The sequence below is a fragment of the Xyrauchen texanus genome, chromosome 14 (assembly GCF_025860055.1).
Source record: "Xyrauchen texanus isolate HMW12.3.18 chromosome 14, RBS_HiC_50CHRs, whole genome shotgun sequence".
In the NCBI taxonomy this organism is placed as follows: Eukaryota; Metazoa; Chordata; class Actinopteri; order Cypriniformes; family Catostomidae; genus Xyrauchen; species Xyrauchen texanus.
In genome coordinates this window covers 15,650,393-15,667,735 of record NC_068289.1, presented here as the reverse complement: position 1 = coordinate 15,667,735, position 17,343 = coordinate 15,650,393, and the positions used below count along the sequence as shown (strand labels likewise).

Below are 17,343 nucleotides of genomic sequence, written 5' to 3'. Positions count from 1 at the left end.
TGTCTCACGAAGCCGCTCGGTTCATGTCAGTTTTTCAAGTAGGACTTAGGGTTTGGGTTTGTTGGCTAATTTATGAAAGAAAAATCGATGATATGAACTTGTTTCACGCAGTCTCACTTCATAGATACATGTTTTTTCATTGTTTTCCTATTTAAACATGCTGGCCGACAAATGCCCTTGACGTCTTGCTGTTTCTTCAGCATTTCAAGACACTGTGTCTATCTAAGAAGAATTTCAGGTTTCAAAAATGCATATCGAGACGTGTTATTCGTCACACTGCATCTAGATTGTTTTTAGTGCAGGTGTCACAAATACTTAAGTTCAGTTTGCAAAAAGATGACTGCACCAAGCAAAGTTTCAGCGCTTGATAAATGACAATTTCTTCCACATCTACTCTAGTGTGCTGAGGGACCGCCGTGCCTTGTATGTTTACTGTTACAATACTGTTATGAAGGTTGCCTATGATGCTTAAAAAAAGGTGAAACTAAAGTAAATAAAACAGAAATATTTTATTATTTTATACGACAAATTCTCAACGTGATGATAATAATAAAACTATATCATATAATAATGACAAACTGGACAACAATAAAAAATTGTTGGGTTATAATATTACTAAATAACTGAATTTCAAAATGTCACTGGGTGAAATGGTTGTGCACAAAACACTTGTAAAAATATATGTAGGTAAATATTGCTTTTTTAATCACTGTATTGTGGAAAAACTAGACATGCATTACTTATCTTTAACTAGTTTTTTATTTCATTAATCATTTTGAATGTAGGCTACTTGGCTACAATGACTGATAGGTTACATTTAAAATTATAATACATTTTATGTAATCTTTTAAACAATTTGTTTTTTAAATGGGGCCCCGGGTTGGTCGTTGCTTGGGGCCTTAGAAATCGTAAACCGGCCTCTGAGAGCATTGAAGAGAGTGAGTTTGTGTGATTCTTTGGCTTCTTTGGAACTATGCTGGTGGAGACAAACTTACTGGCCAATTTTGTCAGAAACCTAAGTTGTTTGTTATTATTTACTTTTCGTTGAACAGTTTTATAAAAGCAACATTACACTCCCAATTGTGCTATTGGCCTGCGGACGAATCACAGCTGTGCTGATATCCAGAACAAACAGCACTGCTTAGCAAAGAGGTGATGCATCCAGTAAATAAATTACAATTACTTTTTTGTAATGGGCAGATGTGTAGCTCTCTAAAAAAAAATACATAATTGCAGGCATGAAAGGCATGGAATTATTATAATCTTGTTCAGAATTATACAAATATAGACTTTTGTTCTTTGTGATGTAAATGCATCAGATGTATTAGACACTCCATTTCACAGGTATATATTATGAAAAGTTTGTATCTCAATATGATAAAGGAATGGCGAAAGCTGTTGTATTGTTACTGGTTCTCGTCTCGTAATGTGTGCAGTGGTGATGTTGTGTTTTGAACCGAGGGGGAGGAGACAGAGACTGGCATGAGCAGCACATCAGCATCTGAATGAAGCATGTAACCCGAGTGAAAGGAGTGCAAGCGTGGGCATACAGGGTAAACAACACCGCCACCATCTTACTACAGTTTATATACTTTTATTCTTCAATGGACGGACTATTATACAACCCCCAAATGATGGCGGACGTAAATGGCAACAGTAATCTAATGAGCGCAGAGCTGGAGGTGAAAAAGCTTAAAGAACTCGTCCGAAAATTGGAAAGGCAAAACGAACAGCTCAGGACAAGAGCGAACGCTACGAACAATTGCACCTCCAGTGCCCGTCTGTTATCATCACCATCTTCGGCCTGTTTTGGAGGTCCGGCTGGCCCAGACGCCAGTCCATTTTACACCGGGAATGGTTGCGTTTCACCCCGAATACCGACCCTCCCGTGTTCTCCGTCTTTTGGACTATGCACATCAGATGAGCACTATCCATATTTCCTTCCGCAGTCAGTAAATGATGTTGATGTGGATGATGGTACTGTACTGGATGAGCTTGAAATTCTTGACCTGAATGTTGTTCTTCCCATCGATGGAGATTCAGATTATAACTGGTACTGATGCTGTTTCAGATCTGTATTCAAATGACCCGTTATTTATCCAGCATAACATTACAGTGGCGTGATCCATCCCAATAAGGATTTATTTTCAGTGTTGTAAACTTAAATTCAGTTCAGTTTCTAGAAATGTCACAATAATAGAATTGGAAGTAGACTATTTGTCCAGGTCCATTGTTAGATTAGTCATGTCTGAAATCTAGTGAACAGTTTGGCTTACTATATCTTGTGAAAATATGCCATACATGTGAAAAATGCAAAAAACAATTATTGAGCCAATTTGTCTTTTGCTTGTAAGACAAACAAGGCACGCTCATCTTTTACAGTTCTGTTTCAATTGTTCCATAGATTTTTTTTAAAGTATTCTATGCACTACAGGAAGAAATAAAAGCAAAAACAAATCTGTCCATTCTCTCTTTGTGATGGGACATTAGATTACTTACCTCTTGTATACAACATTCTTGTGCATTCAAAGAAAGAAAGAAAAATGGTTTCAAAAATAACATAACCTCTGACATTTATTGGCTGATACTTTACTCACTGTTTAATCTTCATACCATAAACCTTACGTCTGTTATGCATCTTCAAGTCTGTCAGAGAAGAGAAGGAAATTACTTTGAATAATAACTGAAAATGTATTTCACATACATTTTCCTCTCAATTAAACATCATTCACATCCTGAATAAAAATGTTGTCCATCATTTATAATTTCCTCTTGCAAAATGGGCCTTTTTGGGTTTTACATTGATTGAAATAAAGCAGCCAGTGGTCATTTTGTGAAGTAAACTGATATTTCACCTGATCTCATGATTTAAGCATTGTTCCAAATCTTAATAAGTTAAACTAACATGCATATATACATTTATATAATGGTACAGTACAGTGGGCATCCAAAAAATAATACAAAAATAACTGTTTGCAAAGATGATTATTTTGTTTTTGTTTTTAAATTAAGTTTCTGTTTTATGTCACCAGGTTGTATGTGTCTCCAAAAGCCAAGCTGTTTCCTCATCTTCTCATCAGCTCTCTTCAGTGGTGTAGACATGTGCTGGACAACCCCAGACCAGAGGTGGAATTAGCCAAACGTTCATTGTGTTACAAACTGGACCAAGGTACCTATTTATAAGGAGCAGGGTGGCTGATGACTGATATAATGCCAACATGTATTATATAATTTAATAATAGCAAATTAAATCTACACAGAATTACTGAATTTAAAGGTGAAGTCTGCGTAAAGAGAGCGGTGGAACTGCAAATCTGTACATATCGTAAACGGGTCATTCCTACAATTCGGAATCGGCTTTGAAACTTAAACAAAATAAAACATACTTTTACAAGTTTCTTCATGTTTCATCAATACAGGGACATATTAAAGATTTTATTAGTCTTATTGGTCAAATTAATGACTAAAAAATTCAGATGTCCATCCAGTTAAATGGACAGCATCAGTGTGGACAATAACAGGGTGGACATTCAGTGGATAAATGAGCCACTACATGGTCTGTGATTGATATCTAGGAAACATATTTTGCAATTTTATTTCTGTTAACATAAAACTGTATATTGAAATGTAAAAATTATATAAATTTCCCATATATCTTCCCATAATAGGGTGGTCATATTATGCTTGACCACATATGACTAACACGGCAAAATAAAGGAAAACATAAATAAAACAGTAGTGATATAAACTTCAATAACTCAAATGTAATTTTGCAGAATGGATGATGTACACCTCTAGTATGTGTGATGTCATTTCCTATCATATATCTTCAATGAAAGGTCACCGTTATGACATAACGGTGTGTGCAATAAATCAAGGGACACACAAAAAAACTCCACTATTAGTGTTAAAATTACACATTTACCATAAATGAATACATGTTAGTGAGAGAATGTAACACTAATTTCTAAACTGTATGTGTGGAAAAAATATAAATCCATTGATTTAGCATTTATTTTTGACAAAGATGTTTGATGTGCAGATTTTGGGACATGAGGAAGTGACACAGTGCAAAAGAAAATTATTTTAGTTATTTAAAATTTAACTTTTAAGCCCACAGAAGTGTGTAACATTATAAAAAGACTTTATTCTTTTTAACAAGCCAATCAAAATGTAATCGGGTGAAATTGAACAATATAAATAACACACACACACACTTTTACTGGGGACTTAAATAACACAGAATTGTAGGAATTACCAATATTTACAGGCGTTCCTGAGCGAGACACTGCTTTACATTGAACAACAGCTCAGACGGAAATAAAAACCTGTTCAGTGTGAACGTCCCCTACTAAACTTTATAATTAAAATAAAAACTAATTCTCATTGGATCATTGTCGTTGCTTCGGCAGCAAATAGTGTTTATCATTAGGGAAAATCATGTTAAGTGTTTAACTAAACCTGTACTGCTGTACGTTTATTTTGAATAAACGCAGTAATGCAGTTTTTCTTACCTCTCTCTCTCTCTCTGTCTCTCTCTTCCAGAACAAGCTCTAACATATGAAATAAAATGTAATGGCTTGTCATGAATAGGTGCGATTACTGGTGTTTTAAAATCCCAGTGGTGGGAAACAATTAACATGCACTCGAATGCTATATGTTTTTGAAAAATGATCTTGATTCTGACAGAAAACACGACAGAAGATGTCACTGATCTTTCCACCGGCTGTTTCTGTCAAGTGTAGCGTCCGTGTAAAGCAACAGTCGATATCTCACACAACTCACGTGAAAGGTGCATGTGCTTCAGGTCAATTTCTCTCGATTTGTGAAGCATTCTCAGCCTTTTGGTTGTGTGACGCTAAAATATGGGACAAACGGCATCGTGTATGGATTATATTATATCAATTTTCCCCTTAATTATGGGACGATTCCTTATTTTACAGGATGTTTGACATATTTTGTTAATTAATTTTACCTGATACTGCTTCATTGTGAGGTTGACCCCCCTGCCCCACACACACACTTACTGTCATAAATTCCCTCAGTCGATGATGGCGGCAACAGCGGTTGTCAGGGGCAGGGAAAGGTAGAGTTCAAGTGATAATGCACCAATTACAAATAATCAAATAATACAACAAATAATCTTGAGTTTCACAAAACAGCACCCAATATAGTTAAAGGAAAACCAACCCAACAATAGATTATGGACTTCTCAAGCAGCAAAACAAGTGGGTATACCAAGGGTATATGCAAATATTGATCCTTAGAAGTCGTCATATGCAAACAGCCCTGGGAAAAAAGTAAGCATACCACTGGTGCCATTAGTGGCACAGAAAGTACACACTTTAAATGAACAGTGATTTTACACTTCACAACATTAACTCCAAAAATTTGCAAACTCACAAAAAATATTTTAAAAATGTGCATTATCCATTCACAAGGCTGTCTGAAGTTTTTGGAATGGATTCTAGGTGGAATGTACTTTTCTCGAAAAGCTTCCCTGAACAACGTGGAGGGCAATGTACCCTTAAGATAAGCTTGTGAGCAACACCATTGCACAAATTAAGACCTTGAATAATTTGAAAGTTAGAATTGCTGTGTTTTGGTGGCAATACAGGGTGAATAAATAGCTGCATGTATTCTGCACTTTAGATGTTCAGTTCTGTGCCAGAGAGAATGGTAACCATAGAAACAATTTCTATATAAAGCGCTCTGTAGAATCTGCACTTATCTTTGAGCAGCAAAGCTTCTTGACTAGTGCAGATATATTTGTCCAGGACATTGGGAATATTTTTGTATTAATTATTCCTTCGGATCAGTCCTACATAAATGATGTATAAGGGGGAAAATAGAGATGTGTGTTGTGGAGTGTCAAGCTCTCTGTTCTTTTGAAAGGGCAGATTCAGTGAGGTTGGTTCTGTGCAAATGGGGACATGAATGCCACTTTGTTCCGGCAGCCTCTGAAAACCTTTGTTTTTTTGGGGCTATCATGAATGCTTTTTTGTGCACTCTTGGAAAGGCTAATTGTTGAGGTTCGCAAAAGTACCGTGCTCTGTTTGATTACCAATAACACAAATTCAACCCATTTTCACAATTTTAACTGTATAAAGGGTATTTTAACTGTATAAAGCACAGTATTTGGGGTCCATTTAAGAGTTGAAGATGAAATCATCTTAAACATTCTAGTATTAAACATGGCTTTGGGTAGATTTAAAGGAATATTCCAGGTTCAATACAAGTTAAGCTCAATCGACAGCATTTGTGGCATAATGTTGATTTTTTGTAAAGAAAAAAGCCAAAATTGAGATTACAGTGGGGCACTTACAATGGAAGTGAATGGGGCCAATTTGTGGAGGGTTTAAAGACAGGAATGTGAAGCTTATAATTTTATAAAAGCACATACATTAATTCTTCTGTTAAAACTCATGTATTATTTGAGCTGTAATGTTGTTTAAATAATCATTTTTACAGTCGTTTTAGGGTTTGTTGACGTTACATCTTCATGGCAACGTAGTTGTAAAATTGGCTATAACTTTACATAGAAAAGGTTAGTAAGTGATTTTATCACACTAAAATCATGTTAACACATATTGTTTGTCTTGTGGCAATATTTTTGAAATAGTGAGTGTTTTAATGTTTACAGATTGACCCCCATTCACTTCCATTGTATGTTTCCCACTGTAAACTCGATTTTTGCTTTTTTTTTTAAAAATAAAAGGAGAGGCACGTCTAAAAACATTTTTGTGGTAATCAATATTATACCACAAATGCTGTTAATTGATCTTAACTTGTATTGAAGCCAGAATATTCTATTAAACTGAGGTTTTAGGAATTCAGCCTCATCTTTAAAAATGCACACTTTACTTGAAGACCCAAATGGAGCTTCAATTTAAGCATTTATTCACATTAGCCCTGTTTATAAATATATTTCTGAATATATCCTCTAACCATACTAATATTGTATTAATGATGTTGTGTGCATGGTGTTTATTTGGTAATTACACTTCCCTTTTCCCATTAGCCAAAAGATGGAGAGGGGTCCTCTCAGGCTGTGTGTCTTCAAGCATTCCTTACTGTCCTGTAGAAGGAGTCTCTTCTTTAAGCAGCTGTTCTAAACCCTTTACTAAACCTGCACTAACTGAGCAAACAGGTAACGCATCTGCCTCAGCCAGTCTAAATCCAAAGTCACACATACTTTTTCATGGTGAAATTCTGTGGGTGAAGATGGCATGGGCGGACGTCGAGCGTGTGTGAAACCAGCAAAAATATATTGTCAAGCAGCCTCTTTTTATTGCTGCACTTTATACACTTTAGACTTACAGTAAGTTAAGAAGAAACTCTTTCTTGTCTATTGTAAATATTCAGTGTGGTTGTGTAGTTCTGGGCAGGTTAATAAGTTACATTGTTTATAACTGTGTATTATAAGTGTATAATCTAGATCTATAGTCTTTTGTTGAAATATGCCAAGACAGTCAAAAGAACGTAACATAGTACAAGGATAGTTGAGAAAGCAGATTTATTTTTTTTTTCAGGCATCAGGTATCATTTCTTCGATCAGCTTTTTTTCAAACTTTGTGAAACTTGAGACATTATTGATTAGTTTATGACCACATGGAGTCTGGAAAAGACCATTGCAGCATATGTTCTATGAGCCAAAGCTTTTGATTATGATACTCTGTCACAGAAGGTCTACATATGGTCCTGGTTGGATGAGTCGGATAGCTTTAAATGCATTAGATGCTTTGTCAGTGTTAATGGCAACTGGTATTGGCAGCTTAATAGATGCCCCAAAACATGTGCTTCCTCAGTAGGCAGCAAAATCAAGCTAATCAAATTATCCAATGATACCTCGTTTAGGCCAAATTTGTATTTGAATTTTTTAGCAAAACAACCTAACATCAAACTATTGATTCTATTTAAATCAATTGCCTAGAATCCCAAATTTTCATAAGGAGCACTAATTGTGTGGTGGCAAAATTGCAGCCTATTTATAGCGTTCTGAATCGATTTCAGTAAGTATGCAGCCTTGAATGGTATATAAGCAGATGGCAGGGAAGCAGCTCACTAGGTTTTTAAAACAGAGCTCGAGACATCAATTCAGTGTGGCTGCATAGACCCTTTTACTCTCCTCTTAATACTTTCCTCATTGTGAGTGTTGTATAATCTCTCTTCTCACTCAGATCCATCTTCACCAAACCAGCATCAGTCTCTCACAGGGAGGAACTGCTCAAGCCTCACTGAGAGATCTCCCACATTCCTCTATCACAAGGCACAACACAGTAAGCCTCACTACCATCTCCCAAAACGCACCACAAGCCACACATGCCACTTCATGTGCTGTCTGAAAAATAGTGTGATACATGTTTACTCATCTATTCAGGCTTGTATTTATTATTGTTACAGTGAATTTTGTTCACTGACTATATTTATTGTTCAGAGTGCGTAAGTTACAAGAGTATGTATATTGTTTATTGTGAATTCGTATATTCAGATTGAACTTTCCATTTCTCTTTTTCAGGTAATAGTCCTCGGCCGCAGCCTGTCAGTCCTCAGTCCTCCATTGACAGTGAGCTGTGCGTCTCTGAACTGGAGGACGACTCTATCTCTATGAGCTATAAGATTCAGGACATGACTGATGTGGAGGTCATGGCCCGACTGCAGGAGGAGAGTATGTCTACTTCAGTGCAATTACTCAATAGTGTATTTTAGCTTCACAGTATTAACTTTGCATGTTGTAAATGTGGACAGCAGAATCACATAGTGGTGTGTGTTTTGAGACCATCAACACCTTAGATTTAGACAGTGGTTCCCAACTGGTTTTGCTTCCCAACCCAAATTGTCCTGGATATTGCCCTTAAAATCAAACATATGTTACCATGAACTGGAAAAGACCCAACAATAAGCATTATTAGTAACGTGACATAGTAGTAGTGTGATATACACACTTGGCGAAATAATGTATTAATATTGGCATTATTACCAAGTGACAGATTAATTTGCACCAAAATACCAAAGACTTTGATTGGACGCACATTCTTTCACATCAACAACAAAATATATGTCAATAACTAAGCACAGTTATATGGTTTTAATATTTCAAACATAATTGGAATATTAGTATTTTGTTAGTAGCATTTAGCTTTGTTTTCTCCCTGCTGTTAGTGACCTGATCAGAACAGACCTGCAACCCATTCTTGGGTCAATTACACCACTGATGTAGATTAGATTTTGCTACATTGGAGAACTAAAAGTGCTTCTTGGAGCTAAAACTATTTTTTTGGAAATTCATAGAAACACGTTGACATATACTGTATGTATGTGTGTGTTTAGGTCTACGGCAGGAGTATGCAACCACAGCAGCCACAGCAACGCGCCGTAGTGCCAGTTTTTCGGTACACACAGGTGTGCGCAGAGGCATAAGAAGTGAGGCTGAGCTAGAGGAAGAGGAAGCGTATGATCAGCTGTCCGCTCCACAGCCACGACTGTTCCGCACAGCCTCCATGCAGCGCAGCGTGTCCCACTCACTGAACCTCTCCAGCGCAAAAGACTGTCGGCTCAGCCCCTCCACCCCTCAGTACCTTAACAACCTGTCCTATCAGCAGCTCCACATCCCCAGCCACAACACAGCAGAACCCCAGAGTTACAGAGCCAACACAGGTCAGATGACCTAGGCTGTATTTGTAGACTGAAAACATACTGATAAGTGGTAGAAAATCTTTGCAGCCAATTTGTCTGATTTTACAGTAAATGCTTCATTGGTAATGTTGTGGGATCCATCTGCAATATAGAATTGTGAAAGCAAGAGAAAGAGAGAGAGAGAGCAAGAGAGCAGAATTTACTGAAAGTGATTAAAACTCAAGGACTCAAATTAATCAGCGGATTGTTTTTTGAACTGGTTCTTTTAAATGAACTAAAACAAAAGAATTTAATCAGACATCCCGATGCTTCCTATGAGAGAAAAGGGAAAGAGTGAGAATGGACATGCAAACATATTTGATAGTTTTCTTTAGATGTGCGATGATTCATATGTGTATGACTATCTTTCTTCTGCTGAATGCAAACATAATTTTTAGAAGAATATCTCAGCTCTTTAGGTCCTTACAATGCAAGTAAAGGTGGCCACATTTTGAAGCACAGAAAGGCAGCATAAAATAATCTGCACGACTCCATTGGTTAAATCCATATCTTCAGAAGTGATATGATAGGTGTGGGTCAATATTTAAGTCAGTTTTTACTATAAATCTCGATATCTCATATTCTTCTTCTTTTGTTTTTGGCGATTCACATTCTTTGTGCATATCACCACATACTTGGCAGGGAGGAGAATTTATAATAAAAAAGGACTTTATTGACTCATCATTGACCTGTTTCTCACCCACACCTATCATATCTCTTCTGAAGACATGTATTTTACCACTGGAGTCTTATGGATTACTTTTATGTGGCCTTTATGTGCTTTTTTGACCTTCAACGTTCTGGCCACCATTCATTTGCATTGTATGGACCTACAGAGCTGAAATATTCTTCTTAAAATCTTAATTTGTGTTCAGCAGAACAAAGTAAGTCATATACATCTGGGATGGCATGAGGGTGAGTAAATAATGAGAGAAATTGTATTTTTTGATGAACTATTCAGCTGTAAACTGTACATGCAAAAACATTTTTCAAAACCAGTAATCTACCGTTTTGTAACACTACTTAAATATGAAGCTAGTATAGCATCACTATTTTATGTTAGTTACTTCCTGCACAGTTATTGATTTTATTATTATATATTAAAACAAATACCCAATATCTGGCAACACTGCTTAAACCCTTAAAATAACCTTTATTTCATAAAAAGTAAGGACAATCACCACAGAAATGTCACAATTAATGTTTAGAGTCAATGTCTGTAGCAGTAATGGTGTACTATTTGGCAAGACAATAATAATTATACGTTTTATTATGTGGATGATTTTATAAATATTTTTCATATATACACCAACTAATATTACTATTTTAGATTGCAGGTTTTAACAACTGATGTTTTCTTTCTTGTCAGATAAGCTACGAAGGAGCATGCCAAACCTACTTCGAGCTCCCAGCATTCCCAGCGTACTTAATGTGCCTAATTTTTCTGCTCCGACTGGTCACATTGCCACATCTTCCTCATCATTGTCCTTACTGCGAAACAGTCAGAGTTTTGATTCCCACAATGGTCTCACCAAGATACAGTCTGCAAGTAAGTCTAGCACCATCAAAACATTACATTAAACGTGATGAAAATTGTGTTGTTACAGACTGATCTCACTGTGAATTCAGCGACCGTATGTCGAAGTTATGGTCATGAAATCAGGCTATGCTTACTGAAATTCAAATCACTGCCCCTAGTGGCCGAAGCTGGAAGTGTTGTTGAACGTATAGCCACGTGTGAGCTCCAGTGAAATGTACACGGGTGGCGCCAAAAGCAAATTGTATTTTTACTTGTAAATCGTGTTATGCAGTCAACAGGAATGCATATTTTACTAACCATACAACCTAACCCAAACCCCAACCCTAAAACTAACCATCAGTGGAGTAAGAATTCCATTTTAGATTGAAAATTCAACCTTTGACTCGTGCTCACATTAAAAGCTTGTTTATGTGAACACAGTTACTTCCTGGTTTCCATGGGACCAGAACCCGTATCTCAGAGGTTGCTCGTGTGTTTACGCTATCAGTAGCGCTAAAGGGAAATTTTTACTCTTCTATTGATATAAAAATGTATAATAGGGATTGGCAGTTGTCTATAATTCGGCAGAATGGGTTCGATTTAAGGGAACATGAACATTCGTTAACAACATGTCAATTTCCTGTGTGATTATGTTGGTTTTTTGCAAATTGCCGTATATAATACACTTTGTCATGGCCCTCATTAATGTCCCAGATCAAAGCTTATTTCTTTCTTTTCAATTGCAGTTCCTTCTCCTGGTCAGCTACAGCAGCGTGTTCAAAGTCTGGGCAGCTTCTCTCTGACAACACGGCCAACTCTGAAAGCCACAGCTTATGTGAGCCCTACAATACAGAGTGCCACCACAATGCCTTCTTCTGTTAGTCTAAACTGTATTCCCAGCAGTAGCATCCCTCTGCCCAGTAAACCCAGCACCCCCTCCTCCATGAGTCGTAGTGCTCTACCTCGACCGGCTTCCTTCGTCGGGACAAGTGGGGCCTCACGCAGTAAAATTGCCCAACCAGTACGCAGGTAATCATTCACAATTCTCTCTCCTCTCCACTTTTTCAAATTTACCATTTCACTGTTTGGATATTTCATTGCTGTTTTTTGTTTTACTTATTAAATCCAAAGAATGGGTTATTTATTGTTAATCTTTAACTTGGCAAATTTTATATTCACTGAAGCAGAAGTATATAAACCTGAACTTTTTTAAATAAAGAAATGAATAGCACATTTAAAAAATCTGTTTAAATTTCCACTACTCCCTTTATCCAAATAATCCCCCTTGGTCATTTTAATGGCAGACCGAAAAGGTTTGCGATGTTGCATCCACACCATTAGGTGTCAGTATAACAGGGTTTCTGCGGGTCTTAAAATTCTTAATTTGCCCTTATGCAAAATAAGGCCTTAAAAGGTCTTAAATCGAAGCAACACATCTTTAATTTAGTTTGAGGGATTGTTTTCTCATTGCGGGATTGTTTTCTTGTTGCGTTTAAGTAGGGTGACCAGACATTCCGTTTTTTCTACTTACATTCGATGTACAGTACACATTTTCCTTCTCACTATTGTCTTTGATGATACTTTCATTCTAGTCTTACTGCAAATCTGCTGAAATGTATCTGGAGACCATGACAATGACGTCATACACCTGGCGAACTCTTTTTGTCATCCTGTCATTCAGCACAAGTAGAAATGCACCAATAAAAAATATGTTTTCAACAACAAGCTGAAATAAGCCAATCTATTTCTTCGTACAGCATGTGAATATGTAAGCAAGTATTTTTTTGTAATGTTCATTTCCCCACGAGTACAGAGGTAAATCAGACAATGTCACATTTAGACAGCTATACTGCACTTTTCACGTAGTACAAGCACTTATATGTTCAGATGTGGGGGTTGTATTTTGAATTTTTGTGAAGTCATTTAATAATTACACATGCAATATGACATCATATGGATAGGATAGGCTACATGGAATTTGTACATTTTTGCAAAATATATAGCCTATACAGTTAAGTGCAGAAGTTTGCATAACCCTTTTGTTTTTATAAGTTTCCACACCCCTTTCAGAATGTATAAAATTAGCCTATAAGAGATTATATATTTTTATGTAGTTCTGCCCTTCAAAGGCTACATAACACAAAGTGTACTCTTATATACTCAAATCATACAGTTCAAAAAATTACACCCCTTGGTTCTTATGTTGCCTTCTTACCAATCAATAATTGTTTACACCTTTTGTAATAGTTGTGTATTAGTCTCTCATTTGTCAAAATCTGGACCTCATATATAGCCACTTTTGGGAAGAACTTAAATGCTGAGAAACGAAATAATTTGACTGTAGTTGGGTTTTTTCTTCAAAAAAGTGGACGTTTTCACTGCTCAGGACAAAGCAGTGATTCATGAACAATTATTACACAAACAGTCTTTGATCATCGAGAAAGTAATACACTATATAAGATACCAAGGGAATGTAAACTTCTTAACTTCTTAAGTTTTATGTCAAGAAAAATGCAATTTTTATGATCCCTCATTTTAAAAAAAATTAAGGAACCCCCACCACCCCACTCCCCACACACACACATTGATTCCTTAAATTTTCTTTAGTTGGTTTTAAAATAAGTCTTAAAATTAAGTTCATAAAACCTGCAGAAACCCTGGTATAAATTCCAAGTCCACTCTCAAATCGGTCAGCGCAACATTAAATTATAATTATTTTTTAATTACTTTATATTTTATGTTTTTATGTGACACTCAGGTTATATACATTTTGTCATTAATCACACAAGCCTCTTTCATGCAGTTTACTGACACCTCCGAAGAGTGTATCTGCTCTGAGCGCTCTGCGTGAGGGAAGTTGGAGAGATGGCTGCTATTAACCTGAGGAAACCCTGCTGTGCAATCTGTCCCAAACATGTTTCAACCCAGCTGGCTGGGTTAACCTTTTGCTTGTAGACCTCAAATGGAAAAAAAAACAATATCAAAGTGATATAAAGTTCAAAAGAACTGTTAAGGAATGCAATACATGATCATTGCAATATGCCCGTTGACTAAAATCCTGGCATTATGCATACAATTGTTAACATGGAAATCATTTCTCTTACTGCAGCACAATTTTTTTAACAACTGAAACAAATCATCAAATTATATTATTAATTAAAAAAAGACATTAGGATTTATAGGCAAAAGTAATTTGCTGTCTACCACATAGCACTTTTATTGTTGAATTGCATTGTTACATTAGAAACCCATTGTGCCAGAGTAGTACCAGAAATGTTACATTACTTTTATTATGTTGAAAATTATTTTGCAAGAAGAAAAGGAAGTGATTAAAGGCTTGCTACTGAGAATTATACAAGGGACTAATGCATTTGTAAAAGCAGTCTAAATGTTACACGAATAGTAATTTACAAAAGTACAAGTGCAACCTTTCTAGATTGTATGTTTACATGATGCTCATAATGTAGAGCACTGTGGATAAGACATTTGCACATTAAATGGTAACATTGTTTGTCTTTTATGATGAACAGATTTATGATGGAAGGAAATGTTGCCAATGTTACAATAAAGGCTTTTGAACTTTGCTAGGAAATGCTTTCGACCTGGAGTAGATGTCGTCAGTAAAAGGGAACTGAAATATACAAGTTGATTGGACAGCATTAAAACACTATAAATGTTAATTTCACACTGTAGCTGGAAAATCCTTGTAACAGACTTTTACCAAAGCATGAATAACCAAAACACCACATAATAAGCAATACATCATAAATGCAAAATTTAAACCCATCTTAATGGTTTATGGCCCAATAAAATGGTTAATAGTCCAATGCTCAGCTGTGAACTATGTTTTTTTTTTTTTAAAGAATATACTGTACATTAATGTAAAACCTGGTGAGCAAACTATGTGAAGTCTTTAATTTTTAACCAGGCACATTTGTGTTGGACAGTCTCTATGACAACCATGGACCATGCACTCTAATTGTTTTAACCTCTACAGTATATGCAACAACGTGAAGTATTTGGACTGAGAATTAAATTAAAACTTGAATATTTATCTAAACCTGTTACAAGAAAATACATCTTGGTACTGTATTGACTCTCTTTGCATTGTAGCTTGTGCTACTTACTTACGGAATCAGTCAACAACTTCAATCCTTTTGTATGTAGACAAAATGCCAAACAAGGCTCAAGAGGTGAGTCATCTCTGAAATAAATGGTTTAAATAAATACATTGTTTTGTCACTAAATGTCTGAATGTTTTGTTTATCCCTGCATGTTGTACTTTGTCCTTTAGGATGCTGTGATCAATATGAAATCTGTGCAGGAGATCGCTAAGCAGTTAGGCTTTGAGTGGACCGTTCTGGCATTTGAACTGGGATTCACCAGGAATGAAGTCAGACAGTTTCATGCTACATCCAAAGAGAAGAGGGTTCAGGCTCAGAGAATGCTGGAATCATGGTACGTGAATTTAATCTTATACTGTCTTAACTGTTTTTTATTGTTATTATTGTGTTGGATTATATGATGCAAGTGTGTTTATGCCATTGTAGCTGGTCAGTAAAATAAGGAAATCTAGAAATCCCAAGTCTCAAGCAGTTAACGTAGAGCATATTCTCACACTGTCATAGACCTCCAGTTCCATAAGCATAAAAAAGGTGTAATAATAACTTAATAACATAACATATAATTAATTATTAACACGTGACCATAGCAATTGGAGGCTGTTGTTTATCCTTTTCATTGGCAAACTGCATTTATAACATGCTTTGTGTAAAACAAATAACATATGTAACTGCAACTACAACCAATAAATGGTACAGTTGTCACTAGTGGTTAACTGATATTTTAATGGCCGATAACGATATTTAGAAAGCAGAGTGGCCTTTGCATTGTCAATATATATAATTTAATGATAGCAAGATGTTCACATAATTGCTTAAATGAAAAATTTATTTCACACAATATTTCCTCACAAAAGAAAATTTGCATTGACATGGCTGTTGACCATTTGATGACCACTTCAAACTAATCATCCACACTATTACTTAATTGACCACTTTACCAATATATTGGTCTATCTTTATATTCACTTTGGCTGAGTTGTGATGATAATATTACCTTTAAAAAGTGGCACTCCAAATCATTTATGTTTTTTGATGGATAGGTATGAGCGCTCATGGGACAAACCAAACAAAACCAAGCTGTTGCAGGATGGTCTAGAGCGAGCAGGCCGTCGTGACCTGGCTGAGAAACTGCGCTGCCTGCACTGGGGCCACCAGAAACTCAGCCGCAGGGTGGAACTTCCCTCTGCTTTCCCCTTCATCATTACAGTTCATAAGACCATTGACAACAAAGATGCCTTGAGCAGGATAAATGTGCTTAATTGCAATTATAACTAAGGCCATTTGGCAAAGACGATAATGAGCGATAGAATGGGGTCCAAAAGTTTGAGAACACTAATGAAAGTTCTTCTTTATTGCCTTCTTGACTAATTTAATAAATTTTTTGCATAACATATTATATGATCAGAAAAACATTTACTTACAAATTTTCATGAATTTGAGAATTTCTTGGTATTTGGTATAATCATCTTTTGCTTTAATACACACAAGCTGGCATGGTCTCCAGAAGCTTATTCAAGTTATCCAGCATGATTTGAGAATGTTCCAAAGAGAATCTTTTGTGAAAATCAGGAAATCTGACCTTTTGTACAAAAGAGCTAACATGGTCAATGTCTCAAATGTAGGCTACTTACATTTGATGAGTGACCTAGAAATAGTGCAAAATTTCTTCTTTATGTTGCATCATACATTTTATTTTGAATTTCAAAATGTTCTGTTTATTTCCATGCTTTAATTTAAAAAAATTGCTCTTTTGGACCCCACTGTATGTACAAGAATATTCACTATATATAATTCTTTTTTTTTTTTTTCAAATAGACACCATTCTTCCTGTAATAAATAAAATAAATATTTTCAGTGTGGTCTCAGAGATTTGGACCCCACTGTGCATACAAGAATATAAAAAATACCTTATTTTATTATTATTATTTTTTAAATAGACACACCTCACAAACCATTTTACCTGTTATCAATTACATGTGTCAAACTGATTCAATTCACTACTATCATTTATTAAAAATTCTTATA

At 35.9% G+C, this 17,343-nt stretch overlaps 2 protein-coding genes across 3 annotated transcripts; both read left to right on the top strand.

The window, feature by feature from the left end:
- Positions 1-1,522: 1,522 nt before the first annotated feature.
- On the top strand, positions 1,523-14,960 carry LOC127655212 (SLAIN motif-containing protein 1-like). Of its 2 annotated transcripts, XM_052142885.1 has the most exons (9): positions 1,523-2,053; positions 3,033-3,169; positions 7,022-7,150; positions 8,181-8,279; positions 8,519-8,668; positions 9,331-9,657; positions 11,045-11,224; positions 11,941-12,223; positions 13,998-14,960. In XM_052142885.1, exons 1-9 carry the CDS (start codon positions 1,605-1,607, stop codon positions 14,071-14,073), a joined length of 1,830 nt encoding a protein of 609 aa, XP_051998845.1. In that variant the 5' UTR covers positions 1,523-1,604; the 3' UTR covers positions 14,074-14,960. The 2 variants fall into 2 exon arrangements, with proteins under 2 accessions (XP_051998845.1, XP_051998846.1); XM_052142886.1 differs by lacking the exon at positions 7,022-7,150.
- Positions 14,961-15,156: 196 nt separating this feature from the next.
- On the top strand, positions 15,157-17,343 carry LOC127655213 (p53-induced death domain-containing protein 1-like). Its single transcript, XM_052142887.1, has 3 exons — positions 15,157-15,387; positions 15,489-15,652; positions 16,359-17,343. Exons 1-3 carry the CDS (start codon positions 15,367-15,369, stop codon positions 16,591-16,593), a joined length of 420 nt encoding a protein of 139 aa, XP_051998847.1. The 5' UTR covers positions 15,157-15,366; the 3' UTR covers positions 16,594-17,343.

Excerpts from the sequence above, each read along its gene's own strand:
- LOC127655212 (XM_052142885.1), top strand. The coding sequence starts at position 1,605 with ATGGACGGACTATTATACAACCCCCAAATGATGGCGGACGTAAATGGC. Across the intron at positions 9,658-11,044 it reads GAGTTACAGAGCCAACACAG|ATAAGCTACGAAGGAGCATG; the intron begins GTCAGATGACCT and ends CTTTCTTGTCAG. Across the intron at positions 11,225-11,940 it reads CACCAAGATACAGTCTGCAA|TTCCTTCTCCTGGTCAGCTA; the intron begins GTAAGTCTAGCA and ends TTTCAATTGCAG.
- LOC127655213 (XM_052142887.1), top strand. The coding sequence starts at position 15,367 with ATGCCAAACAAGGCTCAAGAG. Across the intron at positions 15,388-15,488 it reads TGCCAAACAAGGCTCAAGAG|GATGCTGTGATCAATATGAA; the intron begins GTGAGTCATCTC and ends TTTGTCCTTTAG. Across the intron at positions 15,653-16,358 it reads CAGAGAATGCTGGAATCATG|GTATGAGCGCTCATGGGACA; the intron begins GTACGTGAATTT and ends TTTGATGGATAG.